This window comes from Puma concolor, chromosome B4, assembly GCF_028749965.1.
Source record: "Puma concolor isolate L17-30 chromosome B4, mPumCon1.1.hap2, whole genome shotgun sequence".
Lineage (NCBI taxonomy): Eukaryota > Metazoa > Chordata > Mammalia > Carnivora > Felidae > Puma > Puma concolor.
The window spans coordinates 112,016,763-112,028,827 of NC_141673.1; the positions used below are offsets into that span (position 1 = coordinate 112,016,763).

At 34.9% G+C, this 12,065-nt stretch overlaps 1 protein-coding gene across 18 annotated transcripts in view; it reads left to right on the plus strand.

Annotated features, from left to right (window-relative positions):
* Positions 1-12,065, plus strand: part of PARD3 (par-3 family cell polarity regulator) — a 680,086-nt gene that overhangs the window by 417,924 nt on the left and 250,097 nt on the right. For 12 of the 18 annotated variants that reach the window (XM_086714599.1, XM_086714604.1, XM_086714589.1 and 9 more), the window contains one exon: positions 2,172-2,210. The exons of the other annotated variants lie outside the window; for them this stretch is intronic. In XM_086714599.1, the coding sequence (XP_086570725.1) occupies positions 2,172-2,210 (39 nt within the window). The remainder of the gene's footprint in view (positions 1-2,171; positions 2,211-12,065) is intronic. 18 annotated transcript variants of the gene reach the window in all.

The window sequence follows — 12,065 nt, forward strand, 5'->3', positions numbered from 1 at the left end:
GGGTCTTTAAAAATCAAATTACATGGATATTTTCTAGGACAGCACATGTTTATTACTGAACACTTTCAGATGGACTGATTGAATACAGAGATGTTGATTATTTCATAACTGTCACTTCAAAGGCTGGTGTTGAAAACGTGCCATCTTCTCCACTACATATGACAAATTTTCATATTTCAGATTTCATAATGCATTTAGCTAAACCAAATAAAGCTTCTTGCTTACTATTGTATGAAAAGAGTACCTTAAAGTATTATTGTTGAAAGTAAGGAGTCCTGAGTGGCACTGAGTCCCATGGCCATCAATTACTAATATAGACCTTATTTGGAATGACACAGAAACAAAAAGGCATTTGTTTGCTATTTATTTCATTTTTTATATGTGTATCAATATGTCTAAATTCAAGAGGTATTTACATAGTATTGGTGTGAATGAAATATGTATACTAAACTGACATAGTTTGAATGTTTTTCTGCAAAAAGTGCCAGGTTTCATTTATTGTGTAAAAACAACATAATTGGAGGAATCACTTTTATCTTTTGATGTGGTAAGAAAATTGTTTTATTTCTGGGACAAGTGGTATTTTAAATATTTCAAAACAGATTTGAGTTGGGCCATATTAGAACATTTGACATCTCTTTCAGTTAGTTCTTAGGCTGTCTGCAACAATTAATCTGTATCTACTGGAGTGTCAAGGTTTAAGGGGGCCCAGTTCCCAAATTTGCCCTGTCTCTTATGGCATAAGAGCCTTAAGTCTCTTATGCTAATATTTCAAGTATGGATGTGTCGTGGTTATTAAAATTTTCTTTTTATCATAAGCCAGATATATTTCAGTGTAGGAATACTACGTCCCTAGGTTACCCAAATTTACTGTGATTTCATGGAATTTCAGATTGTGATAGGGCTGAAAACTGAACACTTGTGTTTTAAGTAGATTTTGAAAATTATAAAAATGTCTTTATTTCTATTTTAAAATGTTGAATGTATTATTTCTGAATTTAAATTCAGTTTTCCATTTCCCCCCACTGTTATCCAATTTTGTGCTTAAAATGCCACCTGATCCTAAATCTGGAGATGTCTCTATTAAATTGTAAATGAGCACTTAAAAAAAAATACTAGGCTTTAGCTGTGATTTGCTGAAGCTTTAATTCTTCCTCGGTACATCTTAGCCTGTGTAATAGTTAGCATCATCAGATTGCCAAAGCTCAAACACCACTCTTCAGCGGGCCCTTCTCAGACTTAGTGCCAACAGGCAACCAGCTTAAGGTTATTCAGGTTCTTCTTGTCCAATTTTGATCTTCCAGGCTTCTGTTTTCCCCTTCTGCTGCTTATTTTTTTTTTTTCTCTTGGTTATTTAATTTATTGCTTGTGAGCTTTTCATTAAGGAGTGAGCCAGTAGGCCGTCAGTCTATTATTCATGTTGCAGCTGCTTTTTAAGATTTCAAAGAATATAATTCTGAAAAACTTAAAGTGGGGGATTGCATTTAAAATGATCTTTGAATCCAATTAACAAAACTCTTTTCCTCTGTTTGGGGTGTCTGTGTTTAAATTCTGTGTCTAAAACAAAATACTTTTATCAATATGTGCCTTTTTTTTTAAATAAATCAACCTTTTAAATATCTATCTAATTAAAGCAACTCTATAATATATGAAACACATCACATTTGTAACCGGTGTAGTATTTATCATATGATACTTGTGGTTCAGACTGTTATTATCTGGTCTAGCTATCAAATTAAAATATACCTCATAACTTTGACGTAGTTGGGAAATGCAAAAAACAGAATTAGAAACAGTGCCACGAATAGAGAGGCAGTCTGGTGAGATTTGTTTTCTTCCAAATAATAAATTCATGATATACTGTGAGTGAGGGAGTCAGAATTTACATCTAGGAAAATGTCTTAACACACACGCACACACACACAAGATAATATAACTGTATCACATGCACACACACACACACATACACACACACATACATATAAGATAATATAATCACATCAGTGAAAGTTTGGAAGACAGTAATACATCAGCCATAATATAATCACCCGCCTTATATTTTGTGGAATTTAAGAACCAGCAAAATTTCCTGTAGAGTCAAGCTTTGTGTCCCTGTGTGTTGAAGATGGCTTCGGTCAGTCTGTATTTATATTTTTCTTCAATTCTTCTAGAATGCAGAGCCAAGCCAGATGCAGATTCCAAAAGAAACGGTAAGAGCTTTGTCTTTTGCAGGATGCAGAGATGTTGAAGAGATAAATGGAACTAACTTCTGACTAATTAAATACGAAGTTACTTGTCCTCCCTCTTCCTCACTCACAATAGATACTACATAGGTTCATTAAATTCCCAACTGGTCTCATCTTAAGGTGACTTATTGTTAATACCCTAGATGGATAATGTTTCATGATTTCTTTTGGGTAAACAGGGTTAGAACAGAGAGAGACATTAGAATAGTTTGGTGTTCACCTTCACAATAAGAGGGACCAAAATTTGGTGAGTGTAGTAGTTTGACATACATATAAAAGTCTTCATGAGTTGTGACATGTTATATTTTCAGCGGCTACAAAGTAAAAACATAAATAAAAAAGAAGACTTGATTCAGGCACAGAAAAAATAGGGAGGGCTGAAAGCACAATAAAAGTATAGGCGCGCCTGGGTGGCTCGGTCAGTTAAGCGTCTGACTTCGGCTCAGGTAATGATCTCACGGCCCGTGAGTTCGAGCCCCGCGTCGGGCTCTGTGCTGACGGCTCAGAGCCTGGAGCCTGTTTCAGATTCTGTGTCTCCCTCTCTCTCTGCCCTCCCCTATTCATGCTCTGTCTCTCTCTGTCTCAAAAATAAATAAACATTAAAAAAAATTAAAAAAAAATAGAATTAATTATCTTAAAAAAAAAGTATCATAAACAGAAAAAATAAAGTGATACATCTGTAATTAGGCTAAACATATTAGTTGTCATATTAACTTATAGCCATTACAAGTATTTTACTTATAAGTTAATGTAGCATATTATAACAGGTAATTTCTCTTAATAAAAGTAACCACTCACAGCTGAGATTAAAATGCAAACCTAGTTCTATTCTGTTAGACAAATCTTAATACGACCTGGAAATAAAGGAGTAAGTTGAGTTCTAGCAGGCAATGCTAATGTAATGAAAGTAGGGATTGCCATATCAGCCTTTTCAGTCTCTGAAAGTATGGTTTTTAGTGTGGTTGCACGGCATGGGGTAAAAAGATAGGATGTTTTATATTGACACATAACATCCAGTAGAAATTCTAACAGTCATGATGCTTTATACATCAAACAACATGGCATAAAAACGTATCATTCCCAAATTCTTCTAAGTACAAGGAAAATTTAACAAAACCATATCTCCAGTGGATGATGCTAGTGTGTATTTTTCAAAACTGTCATATTAGGTAGAAAAAAAAAATAAGAGTGTGAAGAATTTGAATAACATAGTTAACAGGTTTGGTTTCTCTTTACATACTGATAAACAGATAACTTTGAATCTAATAAACAAAATGTTATTTTAAAATATTCTATAATCACAATCATGGTTAACAAGTCAGACCTCGGAGCAAAATCAGTAAACAACCTTGAAAATATTACACATTCAGAAATATGAATGATAGAAAATTTATAGTCATAGTTTTTTATTCATAAAATCAGTTGGTCAGTGATAACTAATCAAAATCACAATGGTATTTGTGTATGAATATGGTGGGAGTAGGTGGAAAGGGTAGGGGAAATTGGACAGATTGATTTTAAAGAATTTCAACTGGGCACAAGTGTGATCTGTACTATTTCATAGGCAATAATGATGGCAAAATGTACTGTAGAGCTAAAATTCTTAAGATAGCATGATATTTGTTACAGGAATAGACAAAGAGAACATTTGAACACATTAGCAAAATAGAAACAGACCTGAGGTATATGTTAAAGGTGGTATTTCAAAATAGTGGTAAACTATGGTTTATTTCATGTTTTAAAAAATTGGCTATTCACTTTAAAAAGTTACATTTTTTTTCTCACCATACACCAAAGTAAATCCCAGTTGGTTATGAAATTAAACCTTAAACAATATTAAAAACATTTAAAAATATGTAAACAAGAATATAAATTAAAAATATGTGAAAAATTTCTGTTAACTTTGGGTACTGAATGTTTGTCCAAGCAGGGCAAAACCAAAATGTCATTAGATAAATAGATTTATTTGTGTGTTTGTGTGTGTGTGTGTGTGTGTGCGCGCGCGTGTGTGCGTGTGTGTAACTTTTGTATAGCAATAACCATACCATGAAATAGTGAAAAGGTAAATGCCAAACAGGGGAAGTATTTTGCAATGTGACCGTCGGTAAATAACCACCCCTTTATTGTTAGAATCTTCTTACAGAGCTTTTAGCAAAACAGAATGATTTCACACCTAAAGTTCAGTTAACCCTTGAATGAGGGTTTGAACAGCGTGGGTCCATGTATATGTGGATTTTTTTTTTTTTTATAAATATGGTGCAGTACTGTAAACGTATTTTTTCTTCCTTATGATTTATTTAATAGTATTTTCTTTTCTCTAGTTTACTTTATTGTAAGAATACGGTGTGTAATACATATCACAAAATAGGTGTTAATCGACCGTTTCTGTTATCGGTAAGGCTTCTGGTCATCAGTAAGCTATTGGTGAAGTTTTTGGGGAATCAAAAGTTATATGAGGATTTTCTAGTGTGTTGGGGCAGGGGGGAGTTGGGGGCATTACCCATAATCACCACCTGTTAAGGTCTAGGACAGTGTGAGACAAAATCTTGCTGTAAGCTGTAAAGATAGACATATTCTCTGAAAACATTTAGGCAGTCCTGGTGGGGAAATTGATGATTAGTCTTGACCTTTTCAATCACTAAAGGGAAGAAGTGACATGGGCTTTCAATGGAGTATTCCACTGAGAATTCCAAGGTCCATTTCATTCCACTTCTCACCCACTAGCCTTGTGTGTTCAGGAGAAAATTTGCCCAGCAAATGACAATCCAATCACTAACAAAAGAAGTTATATGCATATGTATGTGGGTCTGATTTCTGATTACAATGGAAATTTTTTCTAATGAGGGTTTTCTGAACTGAGTCAGAAATCCCAGTTTTTTTTCTAAATATTTTCTTTTCCATTTCTTGGTGTTTTGTTGTTGTTATTTGTTTTGTTTTTAATGTGTCCTCTCACATCTGTGCCTTTGTTCCTGCTCTTAATATGTATATAATATAATACCATTTTGGGTTTTTAAAGGCTTCATGTTACATTATTAACTTAAAAAAAATTGACTTCCTGGGCCTCTGCTTCTCTTTGCACCTTTTGAGGGCAAGTCATTAAATTCATTCAAGTCTTGAAATTCTCTGATATTTGTTATTTAAACTTTTATGTAATTGTACGCACCTCGAGAATAGATAGGTCCTAAAACTCAATTAATCGTTTGTTCGTTGATTATTACAATGACCCATAACTGATTTAGTCTGAGAAATTGAAAATATGTCATTAAGGTATGTTGAGTAAGTTCAGTGACTACTAGACCTCTTGAATTGATGAGATATAAGTTTTCTGTACGTCTTCTAAATATCATCTTAATTAATGAGAGCAGCAGATTGTCTTCTAAATATCATCTTAATTAATGAGACCAGCAGATTGTAGCCAGGGTGCAATGGTACAAGAACATGTAGCTCTTGGGTCCCAAATACACCAGGTTCAGACGCTTGCTCCTGACAAAATCCAGAGGCAGAGAGACGGCTGGAGGTGAAACAAGAGAGGGATTTATTTCAGTGAGGCCAACACCAGGAAGACAGTAGGCTAATATCTCAAAGATTGTCTCCAAAGTGCTGAATATACTTCTAGGTTTATATAAGGAAAATGTGGAGCAAAGGTCGGTGGGTACAAGTGTTGCTGGGTGAACTGGAGAGACCACAGGCCCTGAGGCCTCAACCCAGCCTGTCCCAAAGATGGCACCAAAGGCTCTTGGTCTTGTTACGAGAAAGAATTCCAGGACAGAAACAATAGAGCATACAAGAGACATAAGCAGGAATGTTTATTAAAGTGAGAGTATACTCTGGGGTGCCTGGGTGGCTCAGTCGGTTAAGCATCCAACTCTTGGTTTTGACTCAGGTCATTATCTCCTGGTTTGTGAGTCTGAGCCCTGCATCAGGCTCTGTGGTTACAGTGTGGAGCCTGCTTAGGTTTCTCTGTCTTGCCCTCTCTCTCTCTTCCTCCCCCCACTTGGGCTCTCTTTCTCTCTGTCTCTCAAATAAATTAACTTGAAAAAAAAATCTAAAAAAAGTGAAAGTATCCTCTCAAGATGTGAGAGTGCCCTGGGGGTTGGGTTTCTATCTTATATTGAAGGTGCGGAATATTCACTACTTGGGGTGGGGATTTCTCAGAAGCAGGTTTTGAGCCTTTTCTTCCTTATTTGGTCAGGGGTTTCTGGCCTACTTTGTCAGCCATCTTGGGCCTATCTGGTTTGATCCAGCTTCTTGTGGTTTTGTTTTGGATTGTTGCCAGGACAGGCAACTGACTTTCTCAGTAGCTGGCCTTGACTTCCTTTTTCTTGGCCTCCAGGTCTTCTGTTAGAACCTAACTAACTGTCTCTAACACATACAGGTGGGCAGTGAATGTCGAGTTGATCATTGTCTTGGGGTCAGTCACACTTGGGTCTTGCTGGCTCAGGGGAGTCCTTATTGCCTGAGGGGCTAGTTTTGGTTCCCATGAGGACATGATTTGCCCACTGTGTCTTTTGCCTCAGTTAAGAGATAAGCTGAAAACAAGAACTTAATCTATTAGAAAGTACAGATTGAGGTCAAAATGGAAATAGTTGAAGTCCTTTTTTAAGATTAGAAACTTTAGCTTCAAGTTACCCATTCAGGATTGAACAAAATGCCAAAATATTTAACAGAGGCTCAGTGTCACTTGCTCTGTGCCCTGAACATACTCCTTTGTCTCTGAGAAGTTTATTTACTTGATAGAAAGCACTCTTATGTGGATGTCCTGGTTGGACAAGACAGTACTTGGGTGTACTAAGTCACGGTGATTCTCCAGAGAAATGGAACTAATAGGATACGTCTGTGTTTAGGAAGAGATTTTAGCATAACGGATTATCTAGTGTGATTGTCAGGGCCACCAAGTCCAAATCTGCAGTGTTTCAGTCAGCGGATTGCAGACCCTGGAGAGCCACTGGTGCAGATGACTTCTGATGTCAGTCTCCTGGACAATCTCTTGGCTCAGGAAGGCCTGTGAGTTTTGGTTGACCTTTAACTGATTGAATGGGCTCCACCCACATTGTGCAGGCTTGTGTTTTATCTAATTTAAATATGAATCTCATTCAAAAACACCCTATAAGCTGACATATAAAATTAACATCACAATGAGTTATTGGATTTACCTGCTGGCCAGAAGGCCTTAACTTACCAAAGTGTCAGTTTCTTCATTGGCTTCAAATAGGACTAATGCAAACTTGCTTACTGAGCCCCCAAGAACTCTTGAGTAAGATCCATGTCAAAATATAATTTTTTTAATGTTTATTTTTGAGAGAGAGTGCAAGTGGGGGAGGGGCAGAGACAGAGGGAGACACAGAATCTGAAGCAGGCTCCAGACTCTGAGCTGTCAGCACAGAGCCCAATACAGGGCTGTAACTCATGAACTCTGAGATCATGACCTGAGCCTAAGTCAGACACTTAACTGACTGAGCCACCCTGGTACCCCCAAAATATAATTTTATGTTAAACAGATTCAAGGCTATTAGATAAGAGTAGGACTTTAGAATAATATGGTTTAGAGATGATACTAGACATTAAAGATAAGATATAGTCCATGCCTAATGTCATGAATTCAAAATTCATTCCAAAAGAGTTAATGGGTTCTCTCTATGGAAACTGCAGGGAAACATTGGGGAGTCTTTGAGAACCTCCCTGAAGATCAGGAGGCATCTTGATAGGCTACCTTCAGAAGATTTAGTCTTGATTTAGAGATTTAATGAGCTAGATAATAAGCATCATCATTAATAGGTTCATTTAACTAATGGTTATAGTAGATCAAGTAAATGCTACCATAATGACCCCACTGTAAAATGAGAAAACCGTAGAAGAAATTAAGAGAACAATCCCATTTGCAATAGCATCAAAAAAATGAAATACTTAGGAATAAATTTAACCAGGGAGGTGAAAAATCCGAACACTGAAAACTGTAAGACATTGGTGAAAGAAGTTGACGGTGACACAAATAAATGGAAATGTCCTCAGTGCTCATGGATTTAAAGGATTAATATTGTGAAAATGTCCATATTGTAGATCACCCAAAGTGATCTACAGATTTAATGCAATCCCTATCAAAATCCCAGTGACGTTTTTTTCTCAGACATGGAAAAACAATACTAAAATTCACACTGAACTATTAAAGACCCCTGGCAGCCAAAGTAATGTTAAGAGAGAACAGCTAAATTAGAGTCTTTACACTGCCTCTGAGAAGCTTATTTACTTGATAGTAAGTATAATAAAGTATTGATCATAAACTATCAATATAGTTTGAACTGCCTGAGTTCAAACTATATTACAAAGCTACAGTAATCAAAACAGTAAAGTATTGGCATAAAAAGGGATATACAGGCTCAATGGAACAGCATAAAGAGCCCAGAAATAACCCTATCTATATATGGCCAATTTAATTATGATAAGGGACCCAAGAATATATAATGGGGAAATGATAGTTGTGTTGAGAAAACTTGATGCCCACATGCAAAAGAATGAAACTACAGTTGCATTTTACACCATACACAAATTTCAACACAAATGGATTAAAGATTTAAGTGGATTTATGAAACCATGAAACTCCGAGAAGATAGGGTGGATAGCAACTTGAAGTTGGACTTGCTGCTGATTTTTTGGATTTGACACCAAAAGCAAAAATAAACAATGCAACTATGTCAAATTAAAAAGCTTCTGCACAGCAAAGGAAATCAACAGAATGAAAAGACTACCTATAGAATGGGAGAACATGTTGGCAAATCATCCATCTGATAAGGGGTCAATATCCAAGATACATGAAGAACTCATACAACCCCATAGCAAAAAATCCAAACAGTCTGATTTAAAAATAGGCAGAGGAACTGAGTAGAAGTTTTTCCAGAGAAGACATACAAATGATCAAGAGATCCATAAAAAAGTACTATGTTTCTATTTTGTTTGGCCTTTAACTGAGCATCATTGATCATCAGGGAAATGCAAATCAAAATCACAAGAATAACCTCACACCTGTTAGAGTGACTATCTTCAAAATGATAAGCAAAATTACAAGTGTCGGGAGAACGTGGGAAAGGGGAACCCTGTGCATTGTTGATGGGGGATGTAAATTGGTGCAACTACAATGGAAAATAGTATTGAGGTTTCTCATAACATTAAAAATAGAACTGTATGATCTAGCAATCCCACTTTTGAGTATATATGCAAAGAAATTGAAATCAGGATCCCAAAGAGATCCCTGCACTCCCCTATTCGTTGTAACTTTTTTTTACAATAGCCAAGATATGGAAATAACCTAAGTGTTCATCAATAGATTAATAGAAAAAGAAGATGTAATACACACACACACACACACACACACACACACACACACACACACACACACACACGAATGTTATTCAGCCACGAGAAAGAAGGACATCCTGCCATTTGCAACAGCACAGATGGACCTTGAGGGCATTATAGTACAAGAAAGAAGTCACAGAAGCAAATATTATATATCATTTATAGGTGGAATCTAAAACAGCCAAACTCATAGAAACAGACTAGAATGATGTTTACCAGAGCCTGGGTGATGGCAGGAACCAGGAGATGTGGTTAAAAAGTGTAAGCTTCCACTTATAAGATGAAGAAGTTCTGGGGATCTAATGTACAGAATAATGATTATAGTAAGTAGTATAATAATTATATACTTGAAAGTTGCAAAGAGAATAGACCGTAACTGTTCTTACCACAAAAAGAATATATAAGTATGTGATGGGTGGAGGTGTTAGCTAATGATTTTTCAATATGGTAATCATTTTTCAATGTCAGTATATCAACTCAACCCATTGTACACCATAAACTTTCACAATGTTATATATTAATTATATCTCAAAAAAGCTGGAAAGAAAAAAAAAACTTAAGTCAGACAAAGCAAAGAGGAAGCATAAGGAGGGAGAGGATTTTGGTTCATTACATCTCCATCAATATTTTTATACAAATTCATTGTGTTAAACTCGTCATCAAGCACTTCTGCAGGCCTATAATGTAAATTAATTTTGATACTCTAGAGAACACATAAAAGTATACAAAAACTTTCTTTTCTGAGTTTTTTGATGGAGAAATATACTATCATATACTAATCATATGTTGACCTTAATTGTTTGGTTTTGAGCAGCAAATATTGCTATTGTCACAAAACATTTTATAACATCTTATACTATTAAATGCTCAAACTTATTTTAAACTTATAATTCAAAGGAAAAAGCTTGAATTAAATGGCTCAAACTTTTTTTTTTTAATTTATTTTTTTCTAGTAATCTCTCTATCCAACATGGGGCTTGAACTTAACGACCCTGAGACCAAGAGTCTCGGGCTCTTCCAACTGAGTCAGCCAGATGCCCTAATTCAAACTTATTTTAAAACTATGTTTCTTCAAAGTTGGGATAGAATAATGTTTTCATGATATTACAAATATCATAATGATTTTGTACAGTCAATCTCTGTGTTAACTTTAAGGAATTCATTTGAAATTGCTTACTATTACTACAGTAAGATAGGGGTTCCTTAGTGTTTGGTGTGCTTTCCCTGAGAAATCTTAGTTATTTTTTTATTATCCTCCTTTGTGGATAGTAATAAAATTAATATTTTTTAAATTTATTACATGATTTCTTTGCTGTTGAACTCTTAGGTTATTTTTTTATATTGGTAGAAATATCTATTTTAAAATGAAAAGTGTTTTAGGTATAGCAAAACTATTCTGGATTAGTTATTACATATAATTTTTATTCTGAAATGTTAGACTTTCAAAAATAGTACAGAGACTTCCAGTATACCCTTCACCACATTCCCCAATTGTTATTATTTAACCACATTTGATACATAATTACTTTCATCCTCCACTCCCCTTCTGTCTATTTTTTCTCCTTTTCTTCCCACTATATATATTTTTTTTCTGAACTGAGAATAAGTTGTAGATGTAATTCCCCTTTATCTGTAAATATTTCACTGTGTCTATCCTAATAACAAGGACATTTTCTTATGTAACCACATTAGAGTTACCAAAATCATGAAACTAACATTGATTTGACAGTATTGTAGTACCACTTGCCCCAATTAATGTTCTCTATTGCAAGCAGAGATGAATGAATGAATGAATGAATGAATGAATGAATGAATTCATATGAATCAAATTCTGCTCTGGTTTCCAATTCAGGACCATGTGTGGAATTTAGTTGTCATGTCTCTTTTGTCTTCCTTAATGTGGAACACTTCTTCAGTTTATCTTTTCAGTTTTGAAGAACAAGTTACTTTGAGAATGTGCCTCAATTTGGATTTGTGTGGAATTTTTTAATTTGATAAGGATTTTTATGACTTGACATTATAGATTAATAACTGTAAAAACATTTTGTTAGGGTATTGAGGAGGGCACCTTTTGGGATGAGCACTGGGTGTTGTATGGAAACCAATTTGACAATAAATTTCTTATATTAAAAAAAAACAAACAAAGAAAACAAAATACTTTCTAATTTCCCCTGAAAAAAAAAAACAACATTTTGTTATCAGTATTTATATAATCAAGCAAATCAATTCTTTAGATTTTACTTATTTTACGTCTACCATTTGATTTGGAATAGAGTACAGGAAGGCCAGATGTGACATTTTGACTTTGCTAATAAGAATAATTAACCTTAACATATCAGCACAGATACTGTGTATAAACATTCATCACACATATGGGATAAATTGAAATGTATAACTTCAAGAAATTTGGAGGACTATTCTTTTGTGCAATAACTAAATGAAACCAAGATAACTTCTCTTTTTAAAAAA